The sequence below is a fragment of the Zea mays genome, chromosome 5, assembly GCF_902167145.1.
Source record: "Zea mays cultivar B73 chromosome 5, Zm-B73-REFERENCE-NAM-5.0, whole genome shotgun sequence".
Taxonomy (NCBI): Eukaryota; Viridiplantae; Streptophyta; class Magnoliopsida; order Poales; family Poaceae; genus Zea; species Zea mays.
Window position 1 is genome coordinate 3,392,192 of NC_050100.1, and position 20,400 is coordinate 3,412,591.

Sequence of the window (20,400 nt, forward strand, 5' to 3'; positions counted from 1 at the left end):
TCTCCGCCGGCGGCCACGTCCGCATCGCCCTCGAGTGCGAAAAGAAGTCCAAGAAGTCGACGCCGCCGGAAGGCGGCAACGTGAGTCTGCTGGAGGAGGCGATGTGGACGGCGTACGTGAACGGTCGGCGCGTCGGCTACGCGGTGAGGCGGGAGGCATCGGAGGGCGACCTCGCCGTGATGCAGCTCCTGAGTACGGTCTCGGTGGGCGTCGGCGTGCTGCCCGGGGACGTGGTGGACGCGCCAGCCGGCGCAGAGGCCGACGGCGAGGTGGCGTACATGCGCGCGGGGTTCGACAGGGTAGTCGGAAGCAAGGACTCGGAGTCGTTCTACATGATTAACCCGGTGGGGGGCGCTGGTGGTGGCACGGAGCTTAGCATTTTTCTTGTCAGGGTGTAGACGTCTATTTGTTTTGTTTCATTTGTTTGGAAACATATTAGGTGTAAATCTACCCATCGCTGCAAATCGTGCAAACTAATATAAAAATATGGTGAAAAGATCTTTTTTTAAAATATTCGAAAAAGATGGAAGGTTGATTTAAAATACTCCAATTGTCCTATTATATTAGTCGTTCAGCTACAAGAAAAATCTCTAAATCTAGACATAAGTTAGGTCCAGATACATAAAACATGTTATAAATCTAGACACCTTAAAACACTTCCAAACGATTAGTGTAATGGAATAGAGGGAGCATATCTCCATTCCTATATTGGTTCGCAACCAGTAATGCAGCACGTGTTGAAGATTGAGTCTTCCATGATGAGAATAAGACTGAGGCAATGTCGGAGATATATCAACCGTGACCGTGTATTCGGCCACAAGTGATTGATGCGAGACTACTTCAATGACCCGTGTGTTTATCCCTTGCTCTACTTTCGTTGGAAACACCGCATGTGAAGGAGCCTCTTCCTTCAAATACTGGAGTGGTTGGGTGAGCACTCCCTCTACTCCACTCTTCAAATCGATGCACTTAATAGCAATGGTTTCTCCCCTACTAGAATTGCAAGCTACCTACGCATGCTTGCGTACGGTAGCATTGCTGATTCCGTTTATGAGTATATCAAAATGAGAAACATCAAACTACTTTGTAGATGTGTAATTTCATGTTTTGGTGAGGAGTACTGCCACCGTCCCACTGTTGACAACCTTGTGTGATTGTTAGGTAAGGAAGAGAAAAGAGGATATTACGGTATGATAGAAAATATAGATTGTGATAGTCACCTGGAGAGGGGTGAATAGGTGACGTCTGAAAAAATATAACTTAAACATAAACTTGGATCACAAATTAAAGGTTAGTGCAAAACTAGACCCAAAAAAGTGAGAAGGAGAAAGTTATTTCATTTGATTGTTCTCACAAGATTATGGAATTAACTTACGCCCCATTTGAATCCTTGGAATTGAATTCCATTCTATTAATAGTAATTTAGTCAAAGATCAATTAAACTAATATGATTTTATATGAAATACATTTGTATACTATTAATAACAATATGCTAGAGATATTTATGTGCTACTTTTTTTACCATAGAGGAGCGAGACGAATAGCGTCTTATAAGGTATAGATTATAAACATATTTCGTTGATACATAAAATAATTTCCAATATTCCTCCTCATGAATTTGAGATAGACTTATATCTAAGCTTTGGAAAGTGTTAGAATGTCAAATGCCAAGCCAAATAAACTACTTCATCAAGTAAATTCCAATTCCTCCAAAATGTATAGATCCAAACTGCCCCTGCTAGTGAACTTAAGAATTTAGAGAGAATAAGAATAAATCGCAAAGAATAAAACACACGAGACAAGGCAACTTATCACGTGGTTCGATCAAGCGTCAAATGTTTGCCTACTCCACATTGTGGTGTCCAAACGGACGAGGGTTGCGCAGACGACGGTTAGATTTTTAATAGACTAATATACCTGACTAACAGCCTCCTTGATTTGAGGATTCGTGGACACCCCAATGACGTCAGCGCAAGACACCCCGGAAAGAACAGAACGAGAGAGGACTCAGGGGGTGGCGCCATCTAGCCCGCGAAAGGAGGGAGAAGGCAACGGGAAGCGATAGCCCGTGCCGTGGCGCGTGGTGGGATTGGCGGCAAAGCAAGCGGGGGCGATCGGAGAGAGAGATGGGAGAAATTACGCGTCGACCAGCAGCAGCCGCCGCAACCAGCAGCCCGCCCAACCCTACCCGCGCGCCCGTCCCCCTCCCCGTCCTCGCCCGCGTCATCGACCCGGCACCCCCCCTTCTCGTCTTCCCCTCCACCTCGTCACGCCGCACGGGCCCGGCCCAAATACCCTCGCCCTCGCGCTCCCACCTCTCGCACTCCACAAACCCTAACCCTAGCTCGCTGCCGCCTCTGGTCCCTCGTCGTCGGCCCACTGTCTGAGATAAACCTCTCGCCGCCGCGGTTGCTGGTCGAGCTATTCGTTTGCTTTCGCGCTGCTTGATTTCTCTCGTTGCGTGTGGTGTGGTGTGGTGGTGGTTGGTGGGGGACCTCGAGGGGTTTTGGATTTGAGGGTTTTATTCTTCGCGCTGCGGATCGAAGCTGTTCGTCGGCGTTCGTTGCAGCTCCCGTGCCGCGCTCTCGCACTCGGCGGCAGCGAGGTGCTTTATTTTGATATTTTGGGGGGGTTTTCTCAGTCGGTGCTCTCGCTTTCATTGCCGGCGGTTTGTTAGGCGTATATTTGTCTCGGTTCATTCGTGAGGGATTTTTTATTATCTACGTACAGTTGTTTTGTTAGAGGGTCTATTGGGCTTATCTTCTCTCTGGCGGTTGCAACTTGATTCAGTGACATACATTAGTTTTTTTTTCATAGAGAATGTCATATATACTAACTGTAATGCCGCATTGGAAACGTGCAGGCAGCGGCGGCGGAGTTGGCTGGCGCGGAGGTCACTTGGTCGAGTTAAGCGCGTGTTGTAATGGAGGGGCTCAACGCCACTGATGCTGTGATCAAGAAGCCAAGGAGTGTTGCATTCAGGAAGCCAAGGTCCATGAAGCAGCTCACGGTTGAGTGCAATGGCATTTGCCTGCCATCTCGGAGTGCTCGTCATGACGATGACACTGGCGTCGAAGCTGGTGGGCAGCGGAGGAAAGAGCTACACCTAAATAGCCCTGAAATGAAGGGCTCCATGACTCATAGGAGTGACGTGCCCAGTAAGATAAGAAGGGATGATAAATCTGGAGGTGACTATGATGGTCATGGTCGGAGCAGAAAAACGAAGGATGCCGCCAAGCATGGAAGTGAAAGTGTTCTTGCCCTGGAGTGCACAGCAAGAAACATTGAATCCCTTGACAATCCACAGTTGGTCCCCAGAGATGACTCTTTGCCTGGTGAAAATAGGCCGAGAAAAGTAAAGTTCAAATTTAATCGGACCCAACGTACCAAAAATGGCCAGGATGATGGTGGCAGTGGCATTCCTGCCACGTCGGCCTGCTTTATTAATCAGTACAAGCAAAAGGTTTGTTCTATGTGCTTGTGATCATAATGTACTTTCATATCTTTACTTCTCACCTAATTTTGTCCAGCATTTCATTTACGTTATCGATTGTGACTGGACAGACATCTCACATATATGCTTAGATACTTTAGAGAATGTGTCACCACTCAGTTAATACTGGCATATTATTTTGGTTGAAGATTGGATACATACCAGAATGCCAACAAAACTTTCCAGGTTTCTCTATGTACGGCCAAAGTTTGCTGGCTTGTTTTAATGCCTTAAACTTTCCCAAACTTGTTCGATACACTTCCTCCTCCCATTTCCTTCTGTTAAAAACAGTATATGGCCCCTGTTTGTTTAATCGATACCGTCCCCACAAGTGCAGCAATTTCTCATCCCTCGTGTGCCGTAAAGCCGATATCCTTCCTATGGCATGCTCCATCTCTGGCCCCGTGCTGGTTAGCTCTGCATAGGGTCCTTGCTGCGCCCCTTCTAGGGTTTGCTTGAAAGTTTGGTGTGGCCTCCGCCCTGCTGCCACCACCACCAGGAGAGATGCCACGAGGCTCGTCGAGCAGGGGCGCAAGAGGGGGCGTCGGAAGGAATCAGGGAAGGGGTGCTAGAGGAAAGGTGCGCAGGGAAATCCTGGTCTGGTCAGATCTGGTATTCTGGATCCGCCTCTTTTCCCCCCTTTGTAGAAAGATTGATCTTCACTCGCAATCAATGGTTCACATATTGAGGACCTGAAACTTTGGTAGTCAGATTTGGCCAACATAGCTTCTATTTCAAGTCCATGTGATTTTAATTTTGGTTCCATATTCATCATGACTTCGTAAGTGAGTCCGTTTTGTATGGGTCAACCCCCATATATTTTTCTTGATATAATGATACACAACTCTCTTGCATGTTTGATAAAAAAACTTGCTTTGCAATGTTGGCATATTGAGGACCTGAAACTTTGGTAGTCAGATTTGGCCAACATAGCTTCTATTTCAGATTTTGTTAGTTATCTTTGCTCCTCAGTATGTATTGTATGCAGGAGTCCATGTGATTTTATTTTTGGTTCCATACTCATCATGACTTCGTGAGTCCGTTTTGTATGGGGTCAACCCCCCCCCCCCCCCCCCCATATTTTTCTTAATATAATGATACACAACTCCCTTGCACGTTTGATAAAAAAAACTTGCTTTTCAATGTTGGCTTACTGTTGATACTACAATCTTGCTGACTTCAATGGTAATTGTAAGTGGGGATTCATCGAATATATATATATATATATATATATATATATATATATATATATATATATATATATATATATATATATATATATATATATATATATATACATTAATTTTCTGTTTATGTTTCCTTTTGTCATTACGTAAGTGTTTATTACTTTCTCACTCTTTTTTTGAAGGATTCTGGTGGCCACACAACCAAAGATACCCATGGTAATCGTGCTGAAGGAAAACATGGTAACAAGCATGGCAATTCTCTGTCTCCTGACCTTGTTTGCAAGAGCAAAAGGATTCCTAAGAAAAGAACACTTGACGAAGATTCTGATGATGGAGATGGTGAAATACGCTATCTACAAAAACTCAAAGGGGCAAAAGTTGCACCAGATCCTGTGAACACTGGTCATAAAGCTTATGATTTCGTTGATGACGCACTCAAGAAAAAAGAGCTAACCAAGCTTTCTAAAAATAAGAGCATCCCATATGAAGTGGACGAAGACTTCAGAATGTCTCGGTCTGGCAGGAATGGTAGGAAGAAGTTAGGGGATGACAATGAGTTTATAGAAGATGAGGAATCTGAGATGGAGGAAAAGAGTGGGCTAAAGAAAGCTGATTCACCTCAAGATGTGAAGATTGAAACCCCTGGTCTTACAACAAGACAGCGAGCCCTTCAAAGCAGGGGTGGGAATGGTGAAAGCTTTATTGAATTTCCCGATGGATTACCAGCAGCTTCGTCAAGAAGTAAATTCTTAGCTTATGTTTTGAGTGTTTTTTGTTGCATTTAACATTTCTGCTTCTGACAAATGCAGTAACTAATTATGTTATAGAGCAAAAGGAGAAGCTCTCAGATGTGGAGCTACAAGCCAAAAAGGCAGAAGCTGCACAGAGACGTAAGATGCAAGTTGAGAAGGCAGAGAAAGAACAACAGGTTTACTTCTGTGCTTCTAGTTCAGAGCTTTATATGACAGTTCTTTTCCGTTGGGTGAGCGTGACACAATTTTACAACTCAAACTGTACAGGCTGAAGCAATGAGGAAGATACTGGGTCTAGATTCTGAGAAGAAAAAGGAAGAGAAGAAGCTGAAAGAACGGGAAAACAGGGTACAACCTCGTGAAGCATTACGGTTTGTTTCCTTAATTGCTATCATGTACTTATCTTTCCATTGTCTCTTCCAGGAAAAACAAGCGAAATTGGAAGAATGCAAGAAAAACTGCGTCCGGACTGTCATGGGCCCAACCGGAACTGTGATTACATTCCCTGAGAGCATGGGGCTTCCTAGCATATTTAACTCCAAGCCTGTCAGGTTACTTTGAGCACTTGCACTATTCTCTGTTAATTTAGCCATTTCAACTGCAGCTCCGCAGGTCTATTCCTTTCTGCAGTCTTAGTGTTACTTGTAATTGATTCGCCTCTACCTGCTTGATTTAATTTCGTCAGCTATCCACCTCCAAGGGAGAAGTGTGCAGGCCCGTCGTGCACAAACCCGTACAAGTACCGCGACTCCAAGACGCTGCTCCCTCTCTGCAGCCTGGCGTGCTACAAGGCTGTCCAGGGCCGCCCTCCTGACCAGGGAACCGACGCTGCCCAGGGGAGTGGAGGTGGCCAGGAAAGCGCTGGGAAGCAAGCATGATGAATCTAGCTACCTGACGCGATTGAACCGTGACCGTCAGTTGGCTGGAGAAGTGTATGTTAACATGTCCAGCTCGCTGGTGTGTGGTTTCCTTTGGCAGTAGTCTAACAATCAACCTGACAAAAGATGGGGTGATCGCCTGCCCGTCGTGAACCAAGCCGGGTTTTGTTAATGGCGGTTCGAGTTTAAACCCATGGTGTGGTCGGATCGGTGTATGAGACTAGTCGAGAAATATGAAGGGGGAAAAAAACTTGTACAGCAATCTTGTGCTTGCGTGGTTGGTTGGGAGCCCAGCATGCAGCTGTGGCACGTTGAAAGTGATATTATCGGAACGGCATCTCTGTCTGATCCGTCCGACTCCGGTGGAGGAGTGGATGCCTCGATCCTTGTTTGCACTTGCAGCTGCGTGCTGGGCGGGAGGAATGGACAAGCTCGCAATCTATCTCTGAATCCTCCCCGGGACCGGGACAAGTGCATTGTAGCTGCCTGCCTCACATTTCAGCTACTGTACCTGGAGGATCGGATCGAACACTACGTACCATGACACTAGCTAGCTACGGTACAGGTCGTATACATACAGTTGTAGTAACACAAACTGACGATGGGTGTGGTGAACACATGGGAATGGCGACAGGCTATGTATGGATGGATGGATGGAGAGAGAGAGAGAGACAGACAGACAGACAGACAGAGGAGAGATGGGATACATAGATTGCCGGAGAGAAGGAATAAATAAACAGGCAAAGCCGAAGAGAGAGAAAGTGAGTGCTCCATCATCCTTCCAGAGGAGAGAGACAGAGAGAAAGACAGGCAGGAGAGGGAAGCTGAGTGTTCCAGAGAGGGAAAGGAGCGTACGTGTTCACCCGTCACGCTGGAGCGGATCGAAGGGAGAGACGACGAGTCCTGCGAGGCAGGGATATGCCACCGAGACGGCACTGCAGTCTGCAGCGGGCGACCTCCTCAGTCCGTCGCAGCGTCGACCCCTTAAGATTTTTTATATATCTTGTGTGCAGACTAAAGAATCATCCTCACTTCTATTTTTAAGCAAGAAATTCAAAATATAGAATATTTATATTCGGAAAATTAACTAAAGGGTTGTTAGAGGAGTATTTTTTTTAAAAAAATACTTATTCATGTGTATTTAAAAGAATATAAAGAGCCTGGCAAGTAACAATATAATACATACCAAATTCATGCTATTTTTTTATGTAAAACAAACTCTTGCTCGGTGTACCGTGCCTTAAGGATCTCCAATGAATACAAATGTGCTTTTCATTATGTGTGTATTCTCTTCAACCGGCACTACTGTCAACTTGAAAAAAGCTAGACAAATTATTAGGTATATCCAAGAAAATATCCAAGTAACAAGAGACCATGAAGCTGAGTTCAAAGTTCTCGCTAGTCAGTTTTTGGTTCTGTTCTGCGATTTTTTATCGAAGTTCTAACTTACAATATCGAATAATCAGAATTGTAATAAGACCTAATTTTAAAGCCTGCTTTCGAACAACTTATCATCTCTCACAAAGATAAACTTTAAAACTACAGGACCGACCACTTACGAAACTTAAATGCAATCCAGGATTACTTACGATTTACATTCTTAGAAAGAGAAAAATTAAATTATAATTTATAAAATGTGGCGAAATAAAGATAACATTTCAAGCCCTTATCTGAAGGGGACTTATATGAAATTTATAAGATTTGGCAGGGGCCGCGCGAACGCGTATCCCCTCTACCACAAATTATGACGTCCACTCTCCCACTTGGGGAGATGGTAAGCCTGCGCACCCACCATGTGCAATGTGGGACACTGGCCTAGGCCACGAGGCTTCTTGATCCCCCGTCGACCCCGTCCAGGTAAGTATGGAGCAACGTTGCACTGAGAGCTCATCTTATAGCGCGAGCTCGCGTTGTGTCTGCCTTCGCCAGACGAGGTGGTGCTAAATCGAAAGACCGAACAGATGCGTTCTGCGCGCTGCCGCTTGAGTTTTCTTGGGCCACCACCGCTTGAAGTATATGGGCCTTTAGCCTTGGGCCCGACATACTAATTTTAGCATAGTGGAGCAAGGCAAAAAAAAAAACTCACATCATCCGTTTTCTATCCCGTGTAATACAATATATTTTATGCCATTTTTCCATATAAATTAGTTAAAAGATGATAGTATAACAGAAATATGTAATCAAAACATTGGAAATAGTCTATCTAAACGTAAAAAATGATTTTATATACCTTTGTACCCCTTAACATTTTTTATATATCTCGTGTGCAGACCAAAGAGTCATCCTCACCTCTATTTTTAAGCAAGAAATTCAAAATATAAAATATTTATATTCGGAGAATTAACTAAATAGTTGTACGAGGACTATTTTCACAAAAAATACTTATTCATATGTATTTAAAAAGAATATAAAGGGCCTGACAACAATATACATGATATTTTTTGATGTAAAACCAACTTTTGCTAGGTGTACCGTGCCTTAAGGATCTCCTATGAATACAAATGTGCTTTTCATATGGTGGATATCAGAGGTACAAGCAAAAAGATCCGAAGGGTAATCTTTTCGTTGATGATGTGTGTATTCTCTTCAACCGGCACTGCTGTCCAAACAAATATTCAGGTAACAAGAGACCATGAAGCTGAGTTCAAAGTTCTCGCAATGTATTTTTAATTGTAGTCAGTTTTTGGTTCTGTTCTGTGATTTTTTTATCCAAGTTATAAACTTACACAATATTTGATACTGCAACATTTTTTTGAATAATCAGCATTGTAATTACAATAATAATTGTTACGTAAGCGAGGACTACTTTGGAACAAATCATCTTCATCATCTTCCTCACAAAGATATACTTTCAAGCAGTCCAGGAGTACTTTCGTAACCCTTTCTTAGAAGACATGTAAATTAAATTATAATTTATAAAATCGGGCGAAACAAAGTTACCATTTCAAGCCTTTCACTGAAGGGGACTAATAACAAAGATTACATTTCAAGCCCTTCTCTATCTCTAAAGGGGACTTAAATAAAATTTATAAGATTTGGCAGGGGCCGCGCGAACGCGTACCCCCTCTACCACAAATTATGACGTCCACTCTCCCACTTGGGGAGCACCCACCATGTGCAATGCGAGCCACTGGCCTAGGCCATGAGGCTTCTTGATCCCCCGTCGACCCCGTCCAGGTAAGTATGGAGCAACGTTGCATGGAGGGCTCGTCTTATAGCGCGAGCTCGCGGCGCGTCTGCATCCGCCTGGCGAGGTGGTGCTAAATCCTGAGACCAAACAAACGCGTTCTGCGCGCTGCCGCTTGAGTTTTCTTGGGCCACCTCCGCTTGAAGTCTATGGGCCTTTAGCCTTGGGCCCGACATACTTTCCTTTTCCGTGTTTCGAAACAGCTGGACTGCGGGCTGGCTGTACCGGTTAGGCGTCAAACTAGAGTATTTTGAGAGGCAGTGCATCTTGCTCCCTCGTTAAACCTCTGGACGCGCAGTTTGCTCTGTTGGGCCGAGGATGAACGGCCTAGCAGCATCAGAGACCAATCTCCTGAACTCTTCCCTCCTCTTCTCCGGTGATGTCGTCCACCTTGACGACGTGTGCTCCTTGTCAAGCCTCTTCACGAAGGATCCGATGACACCGTGGATGTGGCAGACTATGACCTCAAACGTTCTCATCCTGGAAAAACTCAATACTGCTATACACCAGTCGGTTCGGTGGCAATCAACATGGGGGAATCCTATATGCATCGCCATTCACCTTTATCTTAAAAGAAGAAAAAAGACGCTATGTCGCTATCCTCTACGATCACCATATAAGAACTTCAACATTACATAATAATTATTGAAGAATACAACATGTATCGTGCTCCACTACTTCTCTGCTGTTTCTCTGCTGTGATTTTGGCAACAAAAGTACTACCATTCAAGTGTCTCCTGCTCTCCTTGACCATGACACACAAGACATTAACAGTGGAAAAAATAGGTAATCCAAAAAATAAGTCCTAATTGTACGATATTAACAATGGATTTTGAATATAGATATGAGAACGGGTAAGATGCTGAAGATAGATAAAACCACTTCACAATTAGGACATGTATAATATCATATTATCATTTTTTGTGTAAAATTATATAAATTTAGATACTACTACAACACATAACCGAAATAGATAAAACTAGTGTCACTTAAATTAATATCACGTCATCAAAACCACAAAAGTTATTTGTCTGAATTTATAAAGCTAAGAGGATGAAACAACCAGATTTTAAGGTGAATAGGTAATGTAGACTCTTAAGGGGCTAAGGGCTAGTTTGGTGACAATAGAATTGGAGGGATTATTATTCATTTATTCTATTGTCAAAACCTAAAGGCTAGAGGGTTATATACTTTTTCCTTTCAGTTTCTAGCACGTACCGCGACTACCTCCTTATTCGAGCCACACGATGGGTCTGCCATTTTTAACCACCACTGTCCACCCCGTCATTCATGACGCATGGTACTTTTAACTGCTAGCCATGGCACTACGTGACACTCAATGGTTCAAGCTATGTTACGGAGGATTTACATCGCCAAACGTGGACAGGAGGCCATTGGACCTTAACACTTTACACGATGCCATGCTCGGGTTTGTTTCCCCCTGTCATTGTAGAGGCCTACACAAAAACTACTGCATGAATGAAGGTTCACCACCCCTATCAAAAGGTACAGAAAACGGGTGCCGCTGCTGCAAAATCATGAGCTCTTCAAGTCTGTCAGGGCGGTCTTGGTGGCAGCAGAAATTACAGCATCCGAAGCATTAGGGAGGTAATAATATTTCCCTGTGCAGAGGAAGGCAGAAAAAAAATTGCATTCAGGACAGTTCAACAGGGGGAAACTGGATTGTGATATCTGGAAAAAAAGTGTCAAAAGCATTAGATGGATTTGCCATTTCAAGCGTACCCTGGGCAACCCTTGCAATTTCCTTGGCAAATCCCGTGGATACAAACTTGTTCTCAGTGTCGATGACAAGAAGGGACATTCCTGCCTTGTATATTTTGCCAGCCACCTCAAGTATCTCGTCCTTGGAAAAGGCGATTAAATCACATTAGCCAGCAAATAGTTGATATAAGCAGCTTCTAAAATGAAGCTATCTGGAATTGGTTTGCGCCACAGTGAAGTTTGGAAGGGCGATTACACTGTTCCACCATTATCGGAACTAGACTAGATACTTCCCATATCATACTAATTTGTAGATATCAGCCGATGAATAGTACCTTCAGTTCTTGAGAAGAAGGTCTTGGTGCATCTGAAGCAGCAGCAGCTTCTGGGTCAGTGGATCTCTTCAGTGATACATTAGCTCTTCCATCGGTGATTGCAACAATCATGATACGCCCAACATCGCCACTCTTTTCAGCATTCAGACCCACTCTGACAGCCTTGAAGAATAAACATCTATGTTAACAGATCATACATAGCTTATTGCAAAACTCAAAGCAATGCTTAGTTCTTACTGTACTTAGGCCATGAGCTAAAGGAGAACCACCACCACATGGTAGCTTCTCAAGACGTTTCCGGGCCATTGCTATAGATCTTGATGGTGGAAGCAAAACCTCAGCATAATCTCCACGAAAAGGAATAATTGAAACCTGAGAGAGATGCCAAGGCACAAAGCTAAGACATATCAATAAGCATTGATTGTATACGAACTATCCACACGACCACATAAACAAATGATGTATATCCCAAATGGGAAGCACAATCCAAGATGACCTTCAGCATGGCAGGATATGCAACATGAAGTAAATGTTTACCTGATCTCTGCTGGTGTAGCTTTCTGCAAGCAACTTCAACGCCGCACCTTTAGCATTCTGCATACGATTCAGAGCCATGCTACCACTAGCGTCCACAACAAATATGACCTGTCAATTAATTCCAACCAGGGGAGCGGTTAAGTCTCATGAATAGGCTAAACTGGACAGGCGTGTTTGTACCATAACCAGAGCACACACAAACAGACAGATAGTAAAATACATCGTATTTATCACAATTCACAAAACACGCAAGCAACATAAATTACAGAGCGCCATAAAATACACAAGCAATCATGCATAGAATAAGAGACATACTAGAGCACCTGCTTTTCGAGCCATTCTTTTGGCTCTCATGTCAGTCTTTTCAACAAAAACCTTTCTTGTTTTGTCACGTTCTTTCTCTCTGCGCAGTTTTTGGTATGGTGCAGCTGCTCTAAGCGTGGCATCAACAGCTAACCTCCTTACTGGACCCTACAACACGAATAATTGTTTAGACTGGGGGACATTTTGTGAAAGGGCACCAATCAAAAGGTCAGTTAGGAATACAAGGGAAGAATGCAGTAGAACTAAATAACAAAAACATACTAACCCAGCTCTTTAGGGCTTGTACGAGTCTCTTTGACTCTTTTTCTTCTTAATATAATGATACGCGGTTCTCTTGTGCGTTTGAGGAAGAAAAAACATACTAACAGGGTACCTTAGGAAGCATAGGCTTTATGTAACGGCCCCTATCTTCTGAGAAGATGACATTCTTTGCTCGCCCAGCTTTTCCACGTCGTCTCTGTGCTTGCTGGGCAAAGAAAAGAAGTTTGTCATCTACTAAACCACCTTCAGCATCAAATATGAACTCCTCAGGTATCTGTTGGTCTTGTTGTTCATTTTCTTCTTCATCATCCTGTCCAACAAAACAGATATGAGAAACCAAAGCAGCCGGGGGGGGGGGGGGGGGGGGGGGGGGGGAGGGGGCAATTTTCTATTTGATATTGGAATAATGAGGACTTCCTTCCATGGTCCTGAAAATGTTAGCCTCCATTACGTGACACTAATGTAGTGTTTGATTTGAGGAATCAAACCATTCTAGATAGTGTGATGCATCATGGGTCTATTCCTCAAATTTAGTGGAATGACCTCATTCTTCATATTAGTAATAATTATTAGCCTGTGATGATGGATCAATTCATTCTAGACAATTTCATTCCACAAACCAAATACCACCTAAGTTTATCTTTCATGCCCTATATGACACTGCCGTTAGTTTTTCCATTCAAAGGCCATTAAATGCCACGTGAAAAGGCAAAATTGCCCCAATGTTTATCTTCTGCTCCTGCATATGTTACAACAATGAGCTTCTCCAGCTGTTAAATGAATCGCTCCGGCACAAACACTAATATCTGCGTTCACCAAGACATGATTATATTACGTGTTGTAGAGCCGCAACTATACTTTGTACATGTTCATTGTCAAAGACATCCAGATTGATAAATGTCAACTTGCCAGGGTACATGTGCATGCATACACCCTATACTTCGTAGGCAACGTATAATGTCTTTGTTTTCTTTCTTTGCTTAGAGGCTTAGAGCAGCTCCAAGAGTCGACAAAAAAAAGCCCAATACTTGTTTTGGGGCATGGTTCATGAAAAATGTCATTCAACATAGCCCTAAGGCCTAAACGGCGTGGCTATTCCCGAACACTATTCTGCCCATAAATCACCTCATTTTTCCACTCGGACGCCACTCGCCCTACCATGGCCTTTGCGTCTTTTCTCCTCTCTTCCAGGCCCAGATGGCATGCAGCCACCACTGGCTGGCCTACTGCCACCCATGGCCGCTCCTAACCACCGGCAGTCGGCCACAGGTGGCTTGATGCCAGCCAGTGGTGGCTGCAGGTGATTTGAGCACGGCGTAACTGTAGATCGCCCAATACTCCCCTCCTTGTGCAATCCAAGAGGTCCACACTAATTTTGGGCACAAAAAACAGGGCAATCCTGGAAGGACCTTTTTTCCACCCAATGCTTCGTCACAATCCCACCAAACTATGTTTTTGGGGCTCCTTTTTCTGTCCATTGTTGGATATGCTCTTATGCATGTTCACCAGATCCAAAATATACATTCCTCATAGGGGTAGATCTAGCACCGAGTCAGCCGAGGCTCTAGCCCCTGCTACTGCCACCAGAAGTACAGAGCCTCTTTTAAGCCTCCACTACAAGTTTGTAGTCATCGAAGCTTAGGAAAATAAGGGTAGCCCTCCTAGCATATGTTTCTAGATCCACCACTGCTGACTCAACATGCACGTTCGTGGCTGTACACGCATGCATGCGATTGCTAGCTTCCTTCTCTTCCTTTAATTTCTTGATTCTTAATTTCTTGCTCATTAACAGCATACATGACCAAGCCACCATCGTCTAGGGAAGCACCTTATGTCCCACCTCATCCTCTATGTTGGAAGCAGGCTATATGTCATCCCACACATAGTGTGGTTAAGCAAGATATGTTGTAGCAGGGGCAACTCTGTCCTTTAACATAGCACTTAACATCCTTTGGATGGAAAAGCTAATAGGAATGTCATTATAAGGCATGAAAGATCAAGTCAGTGTCAAATAAGGGAGGCTAAAATTCCCGTGCCATAGAAGGAAGCCCTTGTTGTTCCAGTGTCAAATAAAGAATTCTCTTTTTTCAATACAATAAACCAACCTCTTGGTCTTCGTCTTCCTCATCTTGGTCTTCTGAAGAATCTTGATTTTCTGGAGGTGGTGGTGGCGGGGGTGGGGGTGGTTGCTCTTGCTGCTGATCCTGTGGATTATCAGATAGGATGGAGCGAGGTAGAATGACTAGCTCTACCTGCAACAAGGAGCCGAGTGTGTCAAATGTCAAATTTGCTGATATGACACTTCCAAGTTGTTTGCACCAATGTTGTGCAATACATATTGTTATTTGCTAATTTGTTTTTCACTCATTTCTTGTAGTCAAGTAAAGATACGAACACCTTGCCCAAAATAAAGGTAAAGTTATGAATGGAACAAATATGTATTGCTTAAATTCCTAGATGTATATTACTGTATTACAAAAATGAAGAATGAACAGGTAGACTTAACAGCTTTCTTGAGGTCATCCACAAATACTTTTTCACGTCCTTCCATAGCAGCTAGACATTTTGCAACTCGAGCAGCATACAACTCAGCACGATGCCCCTGCAGTTAAGTGTTAGAAAATATGCTTTGAATTATAATTATAAGTTTATAAACACATTAATTTCCAGATTTAGCATTAACCTTACTAAACTGGCATATTCCAAACAAGCATGATTCTTGTGAAGTAAAAAGGAGATATGATTTGCAGAAATAACATGACGGACACCAGGCAAATTTAGTGTGTAGACAACTGTGCAAGGCGGGGCTATATTGACATAAGGATTCGGCAATAAACACTACTGGGAAGATATCAAGGATTACAAGTACATAGTTGGCTGCACAAGGTAACAACAGAATATGGGAGCAATTTTACACAGGATGTGATACTATTAGAAATATGCATCCAAGTCCTACAAAGTGCTTAAAGTCAGGTGATTCTGGTATGAAACATCAAGGTCCAACAAGTTAACTAACCTGACAGCCACCTCGTATAGCTTCCATGACAAGATATTTGAGCTGCTCTGTGCTAATAGTAACATCCTTCAGATACTCTCTTGCAAAAATTATCTGTGTGACCACGTGTTCCCCTTGTGAGATGAACAGTACATAACAAAATTTTCAAATTAAACCTATAATTATTACTTTCAACTACTCTGATGTCATGGTCAAATATAAAATGTCTTTTAACAGCAACAAAAACTGAAGTATGAAAAAGAGTGACAAAATGGTAACCATTATTAATTTATTATAGTCTTATCTTATGCAGCATATCATTTCCAGTTAATAATGGTCAGCAGTAAGCAATAACATATCACAATACTTTTACTGGTAATCCCAGTCAGGCATAGTGGGATAGCTGACAGAACTAAAATTCTAAGGCACTTGAAAGCTTGCATGCAACACAAATTTAAATCCGGATGGAACAAACTAATAAAATTATATTTAAGTACATCTTGTTACACTTACAGGAAAGCTGTGTGTTTACTGTTTTATGTGGAATTCTAGGCTGCTAGCTTTTTTTAGTCAATAGAGTGAGGAAGAACTACATGTGGCCACATTGTTTCATAATAACAGCCATGGGTGCCACATTCTTTTCATCCAATCCCTTTCTCTTTATTGCAACATCATGATTATATAACATTTCTCATGAGGTAAGTAGGACACTAGCAGACATGTCAGGTCTCCACAGTTTAAAGTCATATCATGCATTATGTTTAATATACTTTAATGCTTTCATGTGGTTATTTGCTTCTCTGTTGTAATCATGTTTGTTTGTTTGGTAACTACCATTCTAATAAGCACCAAATAATTGTTCATGAAAGAAAATTGTAACAAGGGCAAGAAACAAAAATAACCAATGTATTGATTCAATAAAGGAGGTATAAATTACAATTACAGCTCTATCCAACTATTTTCACACTACTAGAGTACTAGTACCTGAGTTTTTGCAGTTTCAGTTTTTTCTTCCACCATTTTGAAAACTTCTTTGCTAGACTCCTGAAACCGTGTTGCAATATCCACTGCTTCAACGCGGTCATCAAAACTCATTGGAAGATCAGCACTGCACCAGCAAATAGTAGTTCAAGAATGTCGTAAAGAATTCTTATATTAGATTGCAGTAGTTCATGATAAATAAATAGGAAATCAAAAACTTGCAACTGATCATTCAGTGTAAAGTACCTTAAATTAATTGCAATACGATCAAGCAAGTGTTCACGTACAGACCCTTCCTCTGGATTGTAAGTAGCAATTAGAAGTGGTTTGCAGGGATGGCGAAAGCTAATGCCCTCTCTTTCCACAATGTTAACTCCCTCCGTCAAGACATTCAGAAGTAGATTGCTTATGCCATCATCCAATAGATTTATTTCATCAACATAAAGAACACCTCTATGTGCTTCAGCAAGAAGACCAGGTTGAAATACAGTAGTCCCTGATCTCACAGATGCTTCAACATCAACTGATCCAATGAGCCTATCCTCCGTCACACCAAGTGGAATCTGTCACGAGGAACCAGCAGCATTGATAAGCTAACAACATTATGAAGAAATGCCATAACAATAAGTCAGTGTGATGTACCTGCACAAAAGGTGTTTTGACAATCTCGGATTTGACATTACCATCAGAGTCATACTGTATTTGATCAGCTAAACCATCCTCCCATCTGCCATAACGAAACCTCAATGAAATGAGCTAGCACGTCCCAGGGACAAAAATAAACGAGCCTAAGATTTTTGTGATTTGACTCAAAAGAACAAACTAAGAATTGGAATCAAAACGAAATAGTTTGAATGGCACAGGAAGGAACCCTTGCATCATTACTATCATATGAAGTGTTAGAGGGCATTACTCGTCAGGGGAGTTAGGGTCAGCATTTGCAATGGAACCAACCACCACTTCAATGGGTGGAAGCATAGCATGCAAACCACGAGCCATCACTGTCTTTGCCGTCCCACGCTTCCCTGAGATGGCAATGCCTCCGATCTCACGATCAATCGCCCCAAGCAGCAGAGCAGTTTTGATAGCATCCTGGACAACGATGTGGACCCAAGGGTTACACAAAGACATGGTCTGAAACAGTTCGTAGCACAACCATGAAGGAAACCGCGGGCAGAAAACTATGCTGCCTTGAAATCGATTTGTTTTTCTATTAGAGTATCGCTACAGGTTCGATCATGACACGTGATTAATGTTACATTGTTACCATATACACATGCAGACGATTTAAATGCCGTGCATGGGTATGGGTTTGGCTGGCGAAATTTGATATTGAACCTTTGGCCCTTTGCTACAGCTTACAGGTACCGAGGTACGAGTCAAACCAAAACAAGGCAAGTCAATACCAGAACCCAATGTAGCCCAGCTCATTATGGGGAAGACCAAGAACACTTGATTCGTTCCACGAAATGTCTACCAAAACCGGGAAACACTGCCACTAGCCCACTACTCCACTACCAGCTACCGCTAATCCGACCACGCAATCAGCAATCCATCAACACCCAGAGAGAGCAATGCCCGAGTTCCTCACCTGCCCAACGACGGCAGCCAGGGGGAAGTACTCCCTCCCATACCCGCGCCACGCGCCGTCCTTGGCCGCAGTGGGGACGGCGCCGTTGGTGGACTCGAGGACCTCGGAGGCCGAGGTTGCCGCGGCCGCGAGGCGGGAATCCCGCAGCCGGGCGGGGCGGGAGGTGACGGGGAGGGAGACGGCGGCGGCGGATGGGAATGAGATGACGCGGCGGGGCGGGAGGTAGGGGAGTGAGGTGGAGAGCGCGGTGGGCGTCGCCATGGTGGTGGCCGCTCTCGTGCGTCAGCGCCGGTGTGTGTGGGCGTGCGTTATCGTCTCTTATCCTGGTTTCGTAACGGAAATCGCGTCGCATGCATCTCGGGCGTGCGTTTGCCACGGTGGTTTAGCCCTTTTGAACCTTAGAGGTAACAGTTAGTCTGCTAATAAATTATTAGAGCAACTCCAAAAGATGTTAAAAAGTTACCTAAAGAGTGATTATTGGTGGCAGTCTAAAAATATTTAGAGTAAAATTATTGTGTGTACTTCAACAGTTCACTTAAACAAAACTGAAAAACGAAAAACTAGGCTATTTTTAAAAAAATAAAACTGAAAATGTGGCAGGTTCATCCTTCCTGGTGATTGAGTGAACATGATCAAATTCCTTTTTATTTGGTACTGATCAAAGTTTATCAAATAACCGAGCTAACAACTTAGCTACTTCCTTAGTATTTACAATTGCAATAAATGTGATATCGAGATAACACAACATAACTAGACACAGCTAGCGAGGACGCTGGGGCCAGATCTAGGATGTAAAATGCAGTGTTGTTGTGTGTTTCCAGGAGAGTGATCTTGTTAAGGCCATCGAGGAGCTATGAGTCGATGACCCAAGAACAGTAGAAGACAACTTCAGGAATAGGTTCACTAAGCTAAACAAAGACGACACATTAATGATGGCACCATTAGAGGAAAAAAAGTCTTTAACATCAGCTTCTATGCATTCCCCAGTATTGACTAGGTGGCAAGGGACATGCATGATCACTCAACAAAAACTCTGTCGGCATTGACCTGAAGCCCAGACGGCATTTCGTGGCTGGGGTGCTTGGGAGCACAGACATCGCCATACATCCACCGGACGGAGAGCTCACAGGAGTATGGTACCAAAAACAAGGACGAGGTGTGGTGGTACTATACCTCGTAGGTCCACTCTGCCATCGCGGTTACGGTCTTGACCGCCGGCCATCCTCCATTGAAGGATGCTTCCGTCGCCAACCACCCCCTCCAGCATTCTTTGTCGGTCTTGGCGACCTTACGCCTGCAGCTCCGAACAAGCTGATAGTGCAGGCTACCGCTCCGGCTCGCGCATCGATGCGGTCGCCGCCTCCTCCAACTCTGATGATGTCTCTCCCGTAGCAACCTCTCGCGATGGCTCCAGCAATAAAATTGCACGCGAGGCTGACGATGGACGTGGGAAACATCTGGGACGCGTGCACGCAGATGGGACTAGGGGATCTCGGCCTCGCACAAATATGCGGAAGGAGACACTGGCGATGGGTGACACCGAAAAAAATTAGGGAATAATGAGGGACTTGTTGGGGCTAGGAAAAAGGCACATTACCCTTAAATCACTTTTCGGGGACTTTTAGTGGTGTTGTTGGAGTTTCTCTTGGTTCGATTGAGCCGGTTAATAAACTACTAATTCTCATGAGGTGTTTAGATGCAATAAAGCTAATAGTTAGGGTCCGTTCGTTTTCTCTCCCATATATATGGATTGGAGGAGATTAGATGTGTTTTAATTCATAGCAGATCGAAATCTCTACTATTTTTTTCCAATTTCATCTAATCCATGTGATATAGGAATAATCGAACAAGACTTTAGTTGGCTAAAAATTGCTTGCGAAATTAGCTAAACAACTATTAACTTATTTGCTAAAAAATAGCTAATAGTTGAAGTTTTGATGTCTTGAACTAATTTTAGCAACTAATTATTACCTCTGGTGCATTAAAACACCCCTTAGTTATGAGGTAACTAACAATTAGTTGTTGTATTAGCTGAGCCTGTTTGGAACAAAAACTATTTTTAGTAACTAACTATTAGTTTTAGAGGTTCTAAACATGACCTTAATCGAAAGAGTATTAATAGGACTACATGGATTGATGAAAGGAACATCTAAACTC

At 43.4% G+C, this 20,400-nt stretch overlaps 2 protein-coding genes, 1 non-coding gene and 1 pseudogene across 6 annotated transcripts; 1 reads left to right on the forward strand and 3 right to left on the reverse strand.

The window, feature by feature from the left end:
- Window positions 1-1,982: 1,982 nt before the first annotated feature.
- Window positions 1,983-6,572, forward strand: LOC100279309 (HIT zinc finger). Of its 4 annotated transcripts, none has more exons than XM_008645225.4 (7): window positions 1,999-2,605; window positions 2,864-3,463; window positions 4,863-5,421; window positions 5,508-5,608; window positions 5,700-5,780; window positions 5,856-5,983; window positions 6,118-6,572. In XM_008645225.4, the coding sequence occupies exons 2-7, from the start codon at window positions 2,924-2,926 to the stop codon at window positions 6,308-6,310; spliced, it is 1,602 nt and encodes a 533-aa protein (XP_008643447.1). In that variant the 5' UTR covers window positions 1,999-2,605; window positions 2,864-2,923; the 3' UTR covers window positions 6,311-6,572.
- Window positions 6,573-8,014: 1,442 nt separating this feature from the next.
- Window positions 8,015-8,175, reverse strand: LOC111589487 (U1 spliceosomal RNA). Its single transcript, XR_004849873.1, has one exon. It is a non-coding gene; the product is annotated as a U1 spliceosomal RNA (small nuclear RNA).
- Window positions 8,176-9,348: 1,173 nt separating this feature from the next.
- LOC111589421 (uncharacterized) lies at window positions 9,349-9,495 on the reverse strand (annotated as a pseudogene).
- Window positions 9,496-10,797: 1,302 nt separating this feature from the next.
- LOC103625782 (magnesium-chelatase subunit ChlD, chloroplastic) lies at window positions 10,798-18,629 on the reverse strand. The gene is made up of 15 exons (XM_008646181.3): window positions 18,244-18,629; window positions 17,566-17,744; window positions 17,295-17,379; window positions 16,899-17,215; window positions 16,656-16,779; window positions 15,693-15,785; window positions 15,183-15,278; window positions 14,782-14,928; window positions 12,789-12,986; window positions 12,407-12,562; window positions 12,092-12,199; window positions 11,792-11,926; window positions 11,555-11,716; window positions 11,241-11,361; window positions 10,798-11,119 (listed from the first exon to the last, which is right to left on the reverse strand). The coding sequence occupies exons 1-15, from the start codon at window positions 18,502-18,504 to the stop codon at window positions 11,034-11,036; spliced, it is 2,268 nt and encodes a 755-aa protein (XP_008644403.1). The 5' UTR covers window positions 18,505-18,629; the 3' UTR covers window positions 10,798-11,033.
- Between the last annotated feature and the right edge of the window lie 1,771 nt (window positions 18,630-20,400).

Bases quoted from the DNA above. Each gene is read 5' to 3' on its own strand.
- LOC100279309 (XM_008645224.4), top strand. From the start codon at position 2,924: ATGGAGGGGCTCAACGCCACTGATGCTGTGATCAAGAAGCCAAGGAGT. The intron at 5,422-5,489 runs GTAAATTCTTAG...TGACAAATGCAG, and splicing joins ACCAGCAGCTTCGTCAAGAA to TAACTAATTATGTTATAGAG. The intron at 5,609-5,699 runs GTTTACTTCTGT...CAAACTGTACAG, and splicing joins AGGCAGAGAAAGAACAACAG to GCTGAAGCAATGAGGAAGAT.
- LOC103625782 (XM_008646181.3), bottom strand. From the start codon at position 18,504: ATGGCGACGCCCACCGCGCTCTCCACCTCACTCCCCTACCTCCCGCCC. The intron at 17,380-17,565 runs GTAATGCCCTCT...TCGTTATGGCAG, and splicing joins GACCCTAACTCCCCTGACGA to ATGGGAGGATGGTTTAGCTG. The intron at 15,786-16,655 runs GTACTAGTACTC...GTGGTCACACAG, and splicing joins CTGAAACTGCAAAAACTCAG to ATAATTTTTGCAAGAGAGTA.